This window comes from Abramis brama (genome assembly GCF_963993115.1).
Source record: "Abramis brama genome assembly, chromosome: 14".
NCBI lineage: Eukaryota > Metazoa > Chordata > Actinopteri > Cypriniformes > Leuciscidae > Abramis > Abramis brama.
In genome coordinates, this window is record NC_139976.1 from 33,603,261 (window position 1) to 33,620,597 (window position 17,337).

General features: G+C 37.4%; 1 protein-coding gene across 1 annotated transcript in view; it reads right to left on the minus strand.

The window, feature by feature from the left end:
- Nucleotides 1–2,840: 2,840 nt before the first annotated feature.
- The window catches only part of scn4aa (sodium channel, voltage-gated, type IV, alpha, a), a 58,358-nt gene continuing 43,861 nt past the window's right edge, over nucleotides 2,841–17,337 (minus strand). Inside the window, exons 17-27 of the mRNA XM_084135968.1 lie at nucleotides 14,627–14,992; nucleotides 13,925–14,051; nucleotides 13,644–13,798; nucleotides 12,824–12,997; nucleotides 12,598–12,720; nucleotides 9,750–10,028; nucleotides 9,307–9,360; nucleotides 8,181–8,318; nucleotides 7,976–8,080; nucleotides 7,552–7,822; nucleotides 2,841–6,669 (exon numbers count right to left, since the gene is read on the minus strand). Of these exons, the coding sequence (XP_083992094.1) occupies nucleotides 5,369–6,669; nucleotides 7,552–7,822; nucleotides 7,976–8,080; nucleotides 8,181–8,318; nucleotides 9,307–9,360; nucleotides 9,750–10,028; nucleotides 12,598–12,720; nucleotides 12,824–12,997; nucleotides 13,644–13,798; nucleotides 13,925–14,051; nucleotides 14,627–14,992 (3,093 nt within the window). The 3' untranslated portion in view covers nucleotides 2,841–5,368. The remainder of the gene's footprint in view (nucleotides 6,670–7,551; nucleotides 7,823–7,975; nucleotides 8,081–8,180; nucleotides 8,319–9,306; nucleotides 9,361–9,749; nucleotides 10,029–12,597; nucleotides 12,721–12,823; nucleotides 12,998–13,643; nucleotides 13,799–13,924; nucleotides 14,052–14,626; nucleotides 14,993–17,337) is intronic.

The following is a 17,337-nucleotide window of genomic DNA, read 5'->3' on the forward strand; positions in this document are numbered from 1 at the left end:
AAATTAGGACATTTAAGTAGCTTTATTAAATGTGCATGAGAAAGAAAAAAAACATTACTTGTGTGCATCTTCAGACAAAACAATGGCACTGACTTATTTTAAGATATGCCAGTGCAAGTTACTTTCAGTTAAAACAGCTCAAACATGCATTTTAGTCTGGGACTAGTTTAAGCCTTTTCTGTGAAACCAGGAAGACAAGTATGAAATATGTGATTAAATGAGATGAAGCAGTGCATTCAGAGTGTGTTTTAGGCACCATGAAAGTGGCTTACGCTCCAGGGCAGGTTTTGTTCTGGGTAAGAGATCTCAAACTAAAGAGAGCTGAGAGCAAAGTCACTCCCCCAGTTTCTCTTGCTCCAAATTAAAGGTCACTACATAGTAACAGATTTTTAAGACAAAATCGTCTGGTTTTTAGCAATGTCTGTTTATTATAATTATTTGATATGATTTATATATTATAATTAATATTATACGCTTAATCCATTATATATATGGGCAATTTTAGTCTAACAATGATTCTTGCACATTTTGTTTAAGTTTAGGCCTATATAAATACAGTATATACAGATGATATGTAATATAAATACGCTTTAGTATCAATAGATAAAGCTTTAAAAATGATTACATGTGAGCTTACATATTCAAACCTTTATATACCTAAATATAGACCTAACTTCACAACTTTCACTGATATAGTGAGATATTTTCTTCTTGCTGTGTGAATAAATTTATATACTTCATATTCTTCAATCTTTTAATCTTTGGCAGAAGAGAGAATTTAATCGCACTGACTCTCACACGAGAAGTGAATGGCAGTTTTGCATGTTTCATGGCATGTGATTGGCTGTTCGCTACTGATGTCACAGTTTCATGTGCACGCTCTCCATGAGCTCAGGATCAAGAGAAAGTTGATGATCATCAGCATCATGATCCCAACAGAGGCTGATTAGATTGGTTTGTCAACTCAAAACTAATCCTGTAACCCTGAGTTTGTTCAACTACCATCATGGTACAGGCCTCTGGTATATGTGTAACTAAAACTAGTCCAATGGCCAATCAGAAATATCCCAAAATTCAAAACTCAAAATATGCCATTCTAGCTACAACTAACTAAAATCATTTGAATGTTTTAGAAAAACAAGGTAAGCCCTGAGATGGACTGGGCATCGGTGCTGGGTGGTTCCTGTGTACAGCCTGACACTGACACTGGGATGGATGTAAAAAAAAAAAAAAAGAAAAAAGAAAAGGTATACTTTACCCCTGATAATATGTGTAATGATTTAGAAACTGTCTGCTAAAACCCACGCACACGAAACACACTTCACTGCCTCACTTTCTGATTGACTCAGATGCTGTGGGAACACTTTCATGACTTTCACTTAAAGTTGTCCATAACATTTTTATAAAAGTTCTTTGTCCAATAAAATCTTTTAAGCATTTCTAAACACTGACCAGTAATATAGGTCAGCATTCAGAACAACCACCTCAGTTTATAATTGTTCTTTCTCCCACTATCAGTAAATTTGTTTGTGAAAGATAAATTGAAGTCCGCATGAGGGAAGTTGCAATAGGCTTTTCTTCCCAACACTCTCAGAAAAAAAAGGTACAAAAGCTGTCACTGGGGCGGCACCCTTTCAAAAGGTATACTGTTGTACCTATAAAAACTGCATATTAGTACCTTAAAGGTATATATTGCTGTCAAAAGTGTACATGTTAGTACCTAAATGGTAGGCTACATATTAGAACATTTTTAAAGGGTACTGTCCCAGTGACAGCTTTTGTACCATTTTTCTAAGAGTGTAACGTACACTCACCGGCCATATTGTCATGATAACATCCCACAGTTGCTGAAGATTTGTCAGCTGCTCATCCACGATGTGAATCTCCTGTTCCACCACATCCTAAAGCTGCTCTATTGGACTGAGATCTGGTGACTGTGGAGGCCATTTGAGTATGGTTACAATGTCCTGTTAGAGAAACCTGTCTGAGATGATTTAAGGTTTATGACATGGTCACGTTCTCCTGTTAAAATTAGCCATCAGAAGATGGTTTCCCCTCCATTCTGATGCTTAATTTGAACTTCAGCACATCGTCTTCCCCATGTCTACATTGAGCTGCTGCCATGTGATTGGCTGATTGGATATTTGCATTATCAAGCAGTTAAGCAGGTATACCGAAAAAACGGCCAGTGAGTGCATATCCAAGTTAAACGGCTTCACAAACAAACAAATGCAGGGCGGGACTTTTTGTCCATGGGGAATTGATTGGATGGTTTGATATTGCTGTGATGTCATGTGAGTCAAAGGTTGTGGGTAGGGAAGTTATTTTGTTTAAAAGTTTACGAGAGCACATGAATAAAATAAATCATATGCACATAAAAATATTTGAGCAAATACAGCAATATTCCATTATAAAATAAGATATGTCAATTTAGATTTCATGACTACTTTACTTTAAAATTTTAAAAATGTAAGTTGCCTATTAAATCCCCATAACACAAATGCCAATGTAGACCACTGGATTCCAAACTTATTAAGACTGGTTACCTGAGGTGAAGACATCTCTAGCTGGGGGTAAAAATAGAAGGTGTGAAATAAGAACAGCTATCCGGTAAGGGGCCACTGTGACACACAGAAAAATTCATATAGAGCACAAGTCCAATGGAAAAATGGGCTTGATAAACACCTCTGGGAAAACATATACACAAACAACACATGATAGCATGCTAAGACTGCAAACGTCACAAAATCTTGACATGAGATGATCCGTGATATTGCAGAACTGCAATCTGAGACTGCAGTTCAAAACTTTAAAGCACGAAGAGACCCATGTTTATCTTATCAAATTTATTCTAAATGCACATTGAATTAAATGTTGTTAATGATACAAAGAAAAGACAGCATCCGAGAAGTTGGCTTCTATCTGCAAAATGTATATACAGGCAATTAGAGGCGAGCAAAACCTAAAGCACTGCAATGTCTCTCTGCTTGATAAAAATGTAAACAATAGAAAATTATTTGCATATTAACAATATCATATGAAACCAAAAAGTGCACAAAACTGCACACAAGGGCCATGAGATTTTTTTTCTCACCAAAATTCATTCTCATTTAAACATATACAGTAAATTAACATACGAGAGATAACATAAGTCTTAATGCTTTTTGGTAATAAGAGACCAAATCTAAAAACTATACAAGAGGTAAATATAATTGTCTCAAAAGTGCTTAATTTTTACATTTTAAGAAATAAGACATTTGCAGTCACTTTAAGACTTCAGAGGAAATCAATCATAAATGTCTCTAATACATAGAACTTTTAGCTACAACTCACAGGTACTAAAACATTGAATGTACTTGGGGGAGAATGAACTTGATATGGTTTTAAAATGACATAGTTTAAATTGGATGAAAGGAATTTAAAAAAGGTGTGTAAACATCACAACCATATCTCCACTAACCAATATGAATTTCAGTTAAAGATTAATTGGGTAAGAATTGCATGTGGCATCTACAGGACATTTCAGGATCTTTTTGAAATGAAGGTTTTCAATTATAACTAATGGTTAATGCCCTTGTCACCAAACACATGTTCCTTTCTAAGTTTAAGTAACATCTGGACAGAGAAAAAAAATCTGATGTAATTTTCACAATTTAGCTATCAATGAACGATGACAGTATGACACTCAAATCAAATGGGACATTTTAGTGCAGATGATGCCTGTGTGTTAAATTGATGGGGTTACTTTAACCTGGTTACTTTAATAATGTCTCATTAAGTACATGAAAACCAAATAAATTGTATTTACTTTAAAGGCATTGTAGATTTTCAACCACCTGTTGTGACTAGGGAATTAAAAGTAAGTGTTACAACTGCACTATGCCTTCAATGCTTCAAGTTATTAAGCGGTAGCTCTGTATATTTCTATGGCATCGCTGTCAAAGAGTAATTAGCTGGTGAAGTAGATTTACTTATTGTAGAGTTAACGAAAGTTATCACAAGCATTGTGATGTTTAAAGCACATGTCTTAACATATGTCAGTAGACCGGGAACATTTTAAAACGGGCAGTTCATTCATAAATACTTAAGATCGCTGTGGAAATACAAACCAGAAGACAAAAGACAACAAGCGCAGCGCTGAAAAGGGGCGGGGCTACATGAGGTTTATACAGGGCATGAAACAGCAACATCATAATAGTGATTTCATTTCCGCCATGATATATTTTCCACCATATTGGATTTTTTGGAAAACCTACTTTTGCAAATTAGTCCTAGGTTTTTCGTCCAATAGGAACTACACCAGTGCAGAAAGATTCAAATTAGTTCGATGTGGCTGTAGCCACTTTTATTTAAATGACTATGGCCCTGTCCCAAATAGCACACTTCATATACACTTGCGGTCTTGTGGACTTACAATGGCCGCCGCGTGTCCATGTGTCCGTTAAGTCCATAACACCGTATGGTGTGCCATTTGTCATTTCACGTTTCAGAAGGGTGCTCGCAGGCGCCCCCTTTGCAGCCGATATGCGCCCTCGATGCAGACTTTTGCTGGGGCCGCGAGCTCTGCAGCAGACTTCTATCCAACAGTCAAAGCGACATTACATTACGAAAGTGTGGATTCGGAGGAAGATCGAGAGGGGTTAGGGCTCCATATGAGACAGGGCCTATAACTATTGAATGGAAGGAGATATTGTAACCAAACCTGACACATATGTGTATGGGCTCAATCTGACGTCAAACAAAAAAATTGCGGTGCTTGTCCACTTCGTGGCACAATAACAGGATTCACGAGTTCACACTTACAAATAATCAGAAAGTATGCGTATTTGGCGTGCCGTCCGAGGGATGGACGCCGAGCTCGGAATTTGGCCCTAACCCAGAGTACCTCTGTATCTCTGGTTAACCAGGCAAGTGTGAGGAGACAGGGTGGTGGCGGGATGGAGGGAACATAGGAACATAGGAACATAGGTGAGTCGGCTATGTATCTATATATATATATATGCCTCCTCTCGTACTGATTAGACAGGCAATTTGAATGTGTTCCTCCCGAACTTTGTTAATAAAACATCATAAAATGTTGAAATGGCTCTAACTGCTCAAATGTAAACGAATACAAGGGCAAAACAACTTGGCTAAGTAATGACATATACTGGGACATTTCTAATTGGGAACAAATAAGATAAAAAATGTAAATAATAAAAAAACAGTACTCCCAATAAATGGCATTCCAATGTCACATCATAGCAGTCCTGTGTAATCCTTTAAACCGGGCATTTTTGGAGCATCTGTTGTTCAATGCGTGCAGGTGATACTCGATTTTACACCCAAGGGTTAACTAAGTCCATACTCCAAAGACATTGGCTGCCAGTTATACTATTGTCTCTTTTAATGTTGCATTCTCTGAACTGCACAGGCCATGCATTGTGGGTGCAGATCGGAGGATCATCTCCCTTGTGCACTCCACTGGGATTATGAGTTGTCCCTGCGGTCGAGGGTAGGTCACTGATGCTCCATGCTGCGGGACCGAGGTGGGCTCAGGTGGCTGTCCATTAGACGGCATAGGCCTAGCCTGCAACTCAAGAGCCATGGCAAGTTCTGGGTTGCTACCATACAAGGCATCCATTTTCCTTTCAATTAGCCCTTGGGTTTCAGGAGGTTCTTCATCGCCCTGACTACTAACTTTTCTCTTTGAGCGACGCATAAAGCAGGCATGGCGGATAGCACGTTTGAGGAGATGTCTACGGTATGTTCGTTGAACTGCAATGGCTGCTCGCTCTTCCTCCTTCCTCCTGAGAGTGGTGGTGATTGGCTCAAATGAGGCAGATGTGGGGTTGTTCATTATGAACTTGGCTTCAATGCTCTTCTTCATGGCAGTCATCTCGATGGTGTCGCCAAGAACCTCACGGGTAACTGCCAGAAGAATATCCAGACAGTGGATTTTGTCTCCACTTACAATGGGCAGATCCATGTTGATTAGTTTGAGGCGGTTGGGTTTGGCAATTCGCAGAGGTTCCTGCAAGGTATCGACAAAGTCAAACAAGCGGTTGTATTCGATGAACTGTGTAGCATCAACATCAAACTTTTCCCATGTCTCGTCGAACATCGTAAAGTCATCCTCGCAGAGTGGGTCTCCACTCTCCTCTTGAGCAACATTGAAGTTCTCAAGAATGATGGCAATGTACATGTTCACAACCACCAGGAACGACATGATTATGTAACTGCAGAAAAACATGATGCCCATGCCAGGATTCCCGCAGTTACCCCGAACGTCTGTACCAGGGTTCTCTATGTCAGGGTCACAATCTGGAGGGCCGCTGTTCATAATAGGTAGCAGAAGCCCATCCCAGCCTGCCGAAGTTGTGATCTCAAACAGACAGATGATGCTACCGCCAAATGTTTCAAAGTTGAAAATGTCATCGATGCCTGCCTGCTTTTTCACATAGGCAAAGTTAGACATGCCAAAAATTGAGAAGATGAACATGATGAGGAACAGAAGCAGTCCAATGTTGAAGAGGGCAGGAAGTGACATCATCAAGGCAAACAAAAGAGTCCTAATGCCTTTCGCACCTCTGATGAGACGTAGCACGCGGCCAATCCTAGCAAGTCGGATGACACGGAACAAGGTGGGAGACACAAAGTACTTCTCAATGATGTCCGATAACATCAGACCTTGGGAAAGAAGAAATATGGGTTATTATTAACAATTTACAGCAGTTACAGAAGGAAAGTATACACATAGGAGCACTTACTGTATAGAACGGTTAGTATCTAGTTTATTAAAATCAGTAGTATGATCAATGCTTAGATATTCTATATAAAAAAAAATCAGCAACAAACTATAATGGCATGATGTTCAAACACTAATCACAAATCTACACTTTTGCAGAACTCCAAAAATACAAATACCTACAGTATACATACATTTAAATGCACATTTTGGTTGAAACAAACAATAGTGGCAGTAGAACACCAACAAATTTGATTCATTTTCACACAAATTATGATTATGGAGCAGATTATTGGTTAATAGACTTTTCACGTGGTTCCTTGCGTAATACTATGTTAAGACCTCAAAACACTTTCCATAGTGCATGATATGTACACTTATCGATTTTGACACTTGCATCACATAACTAGCTCCATATGTATGGCTTTTCTGACATAGTAAAACTTACTTAAATGGTAGCTCACCTGATACAAGTCCTATGAAACATGAGATACACTCAAAGACATGTAGGAACAAGCCAAATGGCTTGGTTAAATCAGAAAATAAGTATTTGTCCCGTTTGCTTTTGGTTGGGTTTAGGGTACATTTAGTGAAGGTGCTACATTATTTTCAAACATGATAGATCATTAACCTTTTAGCGCCATTAACTAGACATTTTATTTCAGAAAACATGCAACAACCAACGTAATAAAAAAAAATCCAGATTAACGTTCATCTATTTTGTATAAAACTGAACGTGGTCTTAGCGCCACTTGGTTGAAATTTCATTTCGAATGTTGCCACATGCATGTTTTTCCAACGAGCCTGGGTTGTTCTACACTTACCTGCTACAGAAAGGATGACCACAACAAAATCAAAGACATTCCAGCCAATAGTGAAGAAGTACTGTCTAAGCGCAATCATCTTAAGTACGCATTCCCCTGAGAAGATGACGATGAACACCAAATTGATCAGGTATAGGATATCCTCTTTCTCAGTACTCTGGTCATCTGTCTCTATCATCATGGTCACCATATTGAGGCAGATAAGCACCATGATAAAGATGTCAAAGAACTGTTTTGTGATGAAGTCAAACACCATGCCCTGGATACAATTCTGTTAGAAAAGCAATATAATAGATTAGTTTTTAAAAACTTTTTAAAGAGATTTAATGCTGATATTAAAATAAAACATTTTGTTGACAGTCAGTTAGTTTTAATGGTAAAAAAACAGCAATGGAAGGTTGAATGTAAGTAAAATGGTTCATACCGAAGGCCGAGGGATAGGTTTTGCAGGTTTTTTGGAACCCAACTTCTTCATGGCATCGTAGTACTTTTTCTGTTCCTCTGTCATGAAAAGGTCTTCCCCTCCAAAGTGCAGAAGAAACAAATATTAATTATTCTTTCTGGTAAAGAACAATTCAAACGTGCAACACAAATTCATTTGGAGGTTAGTTAAAAAAAGTGATACTTATCTTTGACTTTTGCTGATTAAAGTTGTCAATGATGACACCAATGAAGAGGTTGAGAGTGAAAAAGGAGCCAAAAATGATGAAAATAACAAAATATAGGTACATGTAAAGGTTGATCTCATATGATGGCTGCTCTTCTACCTGACGTGGAAAAGAAATAATGAATGCTCCAATAAAAGTGTCATTCTTAAGTCATTATTTACTTGATTAATCTTAACCTTCGCTACAGAACTCAAATCAATGCCACAACTTTGACGTCATGACATTTGGTAACGAGAACCAACAATGCATAATGTTATTGACATCCAGCCTGTGCCATATGCACCATATTTGATTTGAGATTTGCACTGGCGGAGAAGAATGACTTAAATCTTTTCCCTGACATTGACGGAATTTTCAGTAATTTATGAGAAAACGCTTCCCGCCATTGACGGAATTTTCCGGCTTTCTGTGTTTTCACTGTTATACGGTAGGGGGCGCTATGACACATCTTCTGAAAAAGTACAGAATCTCCAGATCAAAACAAAGTTGAAAAAGAAGCAGAAACAAGCGATAGCATATGTAAGCAGATGCATGTGAAAAATAACGCGATCATCATTAAACAGCATATAAATCGAAACTGCCCAACGTTACCGAATGAAATGTTGACCCAGGACTGTCAATCAACACCTTGGGGTGTTGATGGACTAGATCTACTCCATCTAAGTTTTGATCATCGTCCCGAATCCGACACAAAGCTATTGAATGGCTTCAGAACACTTACACTATAGTGCACAAGTTGTATGGACTACTTTTATGGTTCTTGTATAATGCATTTTAGTCCTTTTTAACAGCATACAGGGTTGGAAAGACATGAGGGCGAGTATATAATGGCGAAATTTTCATTATTTAGATGAACTATTCATTTCACTCCAACCAATAAATTTGTCCATGAATTAGACAGCACATTGCACTGTTCGTCTTTACAATCAGTGAGGACAACATAACGGAAAGTTGTGTTGACTATTTATTGTCAATTCACAAGCTCACAACTGTCTCACACTTCATTATATGCATACAGCATTTAGAATTGCTTTGTTGCAGCTGAGCATTGTAAATGTTACAGGCAGAAAGCCTGTCGTTCAAATACCTCTCTGGAATCCACTGCAGCATACATGATATCCATCCAGCCTTTGAATGTGGCCTATGTGGAGAGAGTATTTTCTGAATTTCAGCATGTCAAGTTAAACGCATTGATTCATTATGGATTTGTACTGAATTACCTCTGTGTCCTCTGATGCAAAAAAAGAAAAGGACATGAAAATATATTCACAGTCTGTAAATATGCTTTAACTGATGCATATATTTTTCTAACGTCATAAAGTTGTGGAAGTTTTTTTTTTTAATGTTACTCTTTTGAGTTCTGAATTTCTGTTTTTTTTTAACTTTTTTTATAGTATATCAAGCCTTTCCCCCCCCTCAAAAGATTAAGCAAAATTTGATTCCTCATGATACAGGTATGGCTGTTTATGGCTGCATGTGCACCATACACTGTATAATAGACTGAACTCTGCAAGTAATGGTAAAACTTACAATTTGCAGTAGAGAGAGGTAGCCAAGACCCACGTTGTCATAGTTGACCTTGACATTAACCCAGCGCGCCTCATTGGTGTGCATCAGTGCCATGCAGTCACTCCTGTTGTTGACCACATCCATGGGAAAGCGTTCCTCTGTGGTGGTGTTGATGCAGTGGTAGAACTTTCCAGCAAATAGATTGACTCCCATAATGCTGAAGATGAGCCAGAATATCAGACACACCAGGAGCACATTAAAAATGGAGGGAATTGCACCAACCAGTGCGTTCACCACCACCTGTATGGAGTATGAAGACAATCATGATTTAGAGATTTATATAAATATTACTTTAAGAACAACTCCAAAGTTAACATAAAAATACTGATTCAATTAGAAGAAATGTTCTGCCCCTTAGGATGATTAAAATAAAAAATGCTTCAAATTCTGTCAAGTAGTGCTTTAAATAATTGTTTTAATTACCTTAAATTACTTTAATTACCTTTTCCTACAAGTGTTGAAACCTTAAATACAGTATGGCAAGCTTTTTCCAACTTAAAAGTGTCAAAATCAGAAAAATTCTACTTTTTTTCTTAAAGGATTTTCAAAAGAATCACATGTCCATTCATTTGGTATTTATGTGGACATATTTTTTATAACATAGAATATCACTGTTTCCAATCCTGCTTTCATTACCATCACACCAAACATTTATTTGATTGTTTCTTGCAAACTTGTTGTGTTAGCAAGTCTGAGGGTGCGTCTCAATCAGCTCCCTAGCTCCCGACATCATGAATCAGTATATCGCGTACATGAATTTGGGCATTGGCAAAGACAGTAAGGACTCTGGCTCACTACATACTGGGACACTGATGGTGACATGGCAACATCCTCTTTGTGCAAAACCACTACCGGTATTTATAAACAACAGCAGAACTGATATTTTTCTGACATTTTTTAATGCTGTTAATCGATTAAAAAAATTACTAATTAATCGCACGTCTTTCTGGAATTAATTGTGATTAATTCGAGTTTTTAATATATTTTTATTTGTAATTATTTCACATTCAATCTCCAAATTAATATAAAAACAAACATAGACAATATATTTTAAATAGTTGACCTAACAGGTAGGAAATATAGGCTACAGGAATTGAAAAGTTACCAAACACTTCCCATGTTTCACTGCATAAATGATAAATTAAATATAGATTCATTTTTGTTAAAGCTACACAAGTAATTAAGTCAAGATGATTTTCTCTTTTTCTTTTGTTCTTTAATCATAACATTAATGACAGACAGCAGCAGGTTTATTAGGTTTATTATTTTACTGCCGCACATGACACTGATCTGACATGCATCCCATTTTCATAACTCTTTATGTTCATTTAAGAATTTATTTAACTAACTTAAGACTGTGCTTACAAGGATACTGGACAAAACTGGCTTTTTGGCATAATTTTGTGTGTTTTTGTCCCTTGAAGTGTGAAAGAGAACTCAATGTCTGAAGCAGCTATCTGTGCACATGAGTCGTGTGTGTGTGTGACAGCGTGCCAATACCGCCTTGTATTGTCATGCTTTAATAAGAGCGTGATTATATAATGAAATGCTAGCTAAAGGATGACGGTGTCACGGATAGCTGGCTGTAGAAAGCGTACAACGAAGGAGATGATGAAATACACAGTCTTTAATTAGCAAACTCAGAGGAACATTCACATTCACGTTCAACACAAACAATAACCGATGAGGACTGAACAGAATGAGGAGTATAAATACACATAGTAAATAAAGACACTAAACAGGAACAGCTGGACAGAGATTAACTAATCAGACACCATAACAACTAATAAGAACTAATACAGACATGACAGAAACAACTAAACAGAACATAATTGTGACAGATGGAAAGAAATTCTGCGTTAATCGTGTTAATTTTGACAGCCCAAATTGTTTTATGTTTTTTAAATTACATTATGATAAATACATATACCAGCAACATGCAGCCATAAATTAATTATAAATGTTAGCTAGATTATGTTCAGTACCTGTTTAGTGATATATGTTTATGCTAAAATATAATTAAAACGCTGTTTGTTTTTGTCAAAACATCTATTGCATGTCATTACAATATGTACAGTGAGTTTGCTCATGTGATTTATGTTTTGCACTTAGTTAAAAGAACATTAGTTGCGTCAACAATGACACACTCTACACTATGCACCTATACTCTGTGTACTAATACACTATATATTCATCATCTGTGTAGTGTGTGAAATTTAGAAGGTTATTTAGTAATTCAGCATCGGGGCCTGATGCCCCTCCCCCTCCGCTATGTAATTAAAGTTGCTGTATAAAGTGTCCAACATTCCACACTTTGAATTTTCCGGTAATTGAGTGCATCCTCCGGGTATTTAAAGTGCACTTTCTTTTTGGAATTTTCAGTGTGAACACACAACTCAAACTATTTATTCCTAAAAACATCATAGAACGCGTGCATTAGAACGTGAATTGGGATGCACCTATAGTAAGCATTGATGCTCTGTGGTTTTCACGGTGCACTGTGGGACTTTTTTAAGGAGACAATTTTGAATTTTGCGATTGAGCCCTTAAAATGGCCGACTCCCTCATCAGTGTCCTGACTACTGAACTAGGGAGCCGATTGAGAGTTCAGTTCGCTTTCAAGGTTGAACAAATAATTCTGAAAAAGTAGAAAATGTCATAACCATCCCACCACGCCATTAAACAAAATCTACACCACATACAGTATTCAAAATTCTCTTAAAGGATAATCAAGGTTAACTTTAGATCTTTATTCCAGAATTGAAGAATCACACAAATACACATAAATGAAAAGAGAGTCATTCTTTACCCTCATTCCCTCAAATCTTGACAGAGCTCGAAGGGGTCGAAGAGCCCTGAGTGTTCTGAGAGATTTGATTGGTCCCAGCTCAGAATAGCCCATTAAATTGGCTGTTAAACTGACCAGAGACACCTTAAATAAAACAACAGGTGAGCAAATCAGTACACACAAACTTTGGCATCCAACAGGTATTTGCTGATAAGGGTTAAGATGGAAATTTTACAGGTAAACTCACATCCACAATGAGGAAGTCCAGCCAGCACCATGCATTAGTGAAGTAGGTCTTGAAACCGTATGCCACCCACTTCAGTAACATCTCCACAATGAAAACGTATGTGAAGACTTTATCAGCATACTCCAGGATGATCTTGATCACTCTGCGGCGCTCAATGTTGATATCCTCAAAAGCCTGACAGAATGAAAACAATGATGCATCAAACAAGCATTAATGGATTTATAAGTTCCCATTTCCATAAAATGAAGCTAGGAACAAGGTTCATAAAGGGCTTTTTCAAGGTCTTTTCAAACTCTACTTTTTTGGTTTCCAAGGACTGCAGTCAGAGATCTCACTTATCAAATAATATCTTTATTATCTTTCAAATTCTAAAAAAAGTAAATAGATAAATAAAATAATAATAAAGCAAAATAGTACAAATAAAGTGCAGCAACCATTGAAAGTATACTATGACAAATATATCACTTTCCTTATTCAAACTGATTTTTTCCCCCCATGAATATATGATTGACCTGAAGAATGAAAGTTGTATCATATACTTGGATATTTATATGAGCAATATCATGCTCATAGCCATGCGATTGGCTATATATCAGATGGGCGCTAATTTTGCATGAGAAGATTCGTTTATCGATAAAATTAAACACTAATTTCACATTGTCTTTCAATAATTCAAGCACTTTTCGAGGTCCCTTTTCATAAATATGGCTGTTTTCAAGGGTTTTCCAGGTCTTAAATTTAAAAGATTTCAAGCACTTTTAGCACCTTGGATTTAAAGGATTTCATTTTGCATTAATAACATAAGCATTGACAGACATACCAGTGCTCCACTGCTGAGGAGGATCATAAAGATGATGAAGGTCTCAAAGTAGTCATGCTCAACAATGGTGAAGCATGTTCTTCGCAGGTTCCACCACTTTTTCCCCCATCCTTCAGTGATGTCTACACTCAAGCATGTACATCGCTTAACACAACCTAGGTAAAAAGAGAAAAACATTATGACCTTGAAGAACCTGCAGTCTTGAAGTGGTGCCTTGAACATTAATATTCATTATGAGTACTGGTAATAAAAAGGGAGAAAAATGAAGCATGCATGCTCACCCTCTGTGAAACAGGACTCTGGCTCTTCAGGCTCAGGTTCTTCTTCCTCTTCGGGCTCAGGCTCAGGTTCTGGAGGTCGGTAGTCCACTGTGCTACAAACCGAAGAGTCGTCATCATTAAGAGTGGCCTGTACAGCAAAAGAGGTAAAGAAATGAGATAGAGTTAACAACAAAACTGAAGGGAACAGTGTGAGATGTGCTTTTAATTTCTAGCAATACAAATTAAATAAACATCATGAACTTAAATTAAATAAATATATTTGTTGAATAATATTAAATAGCCACTGTAGTCACCTGGACTATTTTAACAATGTCTTCTTTACTAACTTTACTGGGCCGGCAGTTGCAATTACCTAGCAGCCTATGGAGAAGTGAGCCAGCTCTCAGATTTCATCAAAAATATCTTAATTTGTGTTCCGAAGATGAACGAAAGTCTTACGGGGTTGGAACAACATGAGGGTGAGTAATTACTGACAGAATTTTCATTTTTGGGTGAACTAACCCTTTAAAACTCAATACTTTTCATTGTAATAATTTCTAAATAATTTCTTCACGATAATTTGTAAAGGCTTATCTAGCATCTAGGATTTGTGCCTTGAATGGTTTTTAAAAAAAAAGTAATGGCATACCACAGTGTACACTATTCTATATTTTGATGGAAGGAGAGCGAGGTAGAGTTGATTGCTAAGTTCTGACCCCTTACCTTTCTGTCCTCCTCATCAGAAGATTCATCGGAGTCCTCTTCAACATCAGACTCAAAACGAGCAATGGGCACAGTCAGTGTTGGAGACAAAGAGTTGGTCAAGCCATCTGCCATTTTTCCCTCATCCAGGTGGTTTAAAGCATATTGTTCTATGTCTCCTTCCACTATTTCCTCATTATTGTCAGGAGGTTTCTTTCCTAGAATCTGTCCCACCATACTGGCGACGAAGGCTTTGAGCCAATCTATACCCCTGGTGATGCGACCAATGGCGATCTGAAGGTTGTTCATCTCACCATCGTCATCACCTGCAGACAGGTTATCCCCACTGAAGGAGCTGAGCAGCAGGGCCAGGAACAGATTCAGCACCTGAGAAGTACAGGTAAGAATGAGCTTGGCAGGATATTAGATAGATAGAAGACGTTCCTGCAGCTAGTTGTGGAGCGTAGTGCTAACAATGCCAAGATCAAGTCACAGTCACACACATGATAAAATGCATACGATGCAAGCAGAGGTGGACAAAGTACACAACTTCCTTACTTGAGTGAAAGTACAGATACTACTTGTCAAATATTACTCTGTTACAAGTAAAAGTTGTAAAGACCGATTTTTACTTAAGTAAAAGTACAGAAGTACTAGTTTTTAAAAGTACTCAAGTATCAAAAGTAAAAAGTAAATGTCAATGCATTGTTTTATTATTGTTGCATTGTCGTTGCATTGTTGTATGTAATACTTACTGTACCTCATGCCTTTGAATCTATACCTGCCTACCTACCCTCATATCAATATCAAATTTATTTCTAGAACACAGTTCCAGTAGTGGGATTGAATGTGAGATTGAATAAGTGCACTCAATAATGTCCACAATGGTTTCAGACACCCAAATGGCTGTTCCCTCAAATAGTGCCCTATAAAGTTTTTTGGCTTTTAGTATGAATATGTTCGCCTTACTGTTATCTATAAGCTAGTGTGCTCCAAAACAATGACAAAATTCGCATTTAGAAGACCAAACCCAACGATGAAAATGAAAATCAGATTGATGTCAGAATCCAACGTCAGATTGACGTTAATCTCCAACGTTGGACAGACGTTGTATTGTGGTTGAAATTGAAAATCTGGTTGATGTCAGAAACCAACATCAGTCGGGTTCTGACGTCAACCCGACTTTCATTTACAACCAAAATCCAACGTCTGTCCAACGTTGGATGTTGACGTCAATCTGACACCAGGTTCTGACGTCAACCCAACTTTCCCTTCCAACCAAAATGCAACCCCTGCAACCAAAATCATCCCCTGACCGACGTTACTACTTTCTACTCAAGGACCTTGACAGAAATGTAGTGGAGTAAAAAGTACAATATTTGTCTTTCAAATGCAGTGAAGTTAAAGTAAATAGTTTCCAGAAAAATGTATACTCCAGTAAAGTACAGATACTCAAAAAGTGTACTTAAGTACAGTACTCAAGTAAATGTACTTTGTTACTGTCCACCTCTGGATGCAAGTCACTTTGGATAAAAGGTGTTCTACTAAGTACTAAAGATGCTTGCCATGAGGGGGTTGACTAATTTTGAGACCGCAGAAGTTGAATTTGCGGAAACCACTTGAAACATTTGTTGTGTCGAGGTATTTCAGTTACTTTTGTTTGATTTCATCATTGCAAACAGCTGAAAGTCTGTAAGTTTTGCTAATAAACATGATTTGCAATGGGGGTTGAATAATTTCGATTACAACTGTACATCCGAATGCCTGCCATGTTACACATTAATTGTAATTTAACACAGTTAAGCTAAAAAGTGATCAACTTCTGTCTTGGATTTAGTACCACATATGGAAATGGCCCAAATCAGAATTGAAAAGATCAGATTCCATGTGGTTTGTGCTGTTCACACACACACAAAAAAAAAACAGCACAGAGTCACATATATGAGCAAAAATAAAATCAGATTTGGGCCACATTTACCTGCAGTCTGAATGTTGCCTCAGTAATAAAAGCTAGTTTCACAAATAGTTGGTTTCCAAGTAATACTCAGCCAGGTTTATCAGGTTTAGGTAGGCTCTGTTGTAATGAAATATCATTACAACTATTATAGTTTCATTAAATATTATCTTGTCTGGAAGCCTGAGGCAGGGATGCTATCTTTAGGATCTAAGCACACTAGATATAGCACATAATTACAGCAGCCATGGCTGTTCTCATTTACACAGGCTGAGAAATATAAATAAAATATAGTGCAGCAGATTAATGGCATATTTCAAGAGAATCGTTCAAATTGGTATAAAAGCATGAAATTTGGCACAGATACTCTCTAAGGGTCACTTTTTAGGAAAAAGGCGTTGGCCACCCAAAAATTCAAAATGGCGGCCATTTTTTCAAGATTTTTTCATTATGTCAATTGTTCAAACAGTGATGTAGGCATAACATTTTGTGAAAATACTCTGTTTTTTTGGAAAACGGTGCTTGTCCCTCAAAAATTCAAGATGGCTACCATTTTTCAAGATGGCCGCCATTTCTCTTGAATCCTTACATCTTTTTTTCAAATGGTGATGCTATCATGAAATTTGGTACAAATATTCTTCAAGGAACATTATCATGGAAAAAGGTGTGTGCCGCTCAAATTCAAGATGGCGACCATTTTCAAGATGGCCACCATTTCTGTCAGAGCTCAATTTAATGTGTTAAGGAAGGTTTTGTTTAATAGAGTGAATGTCATTAC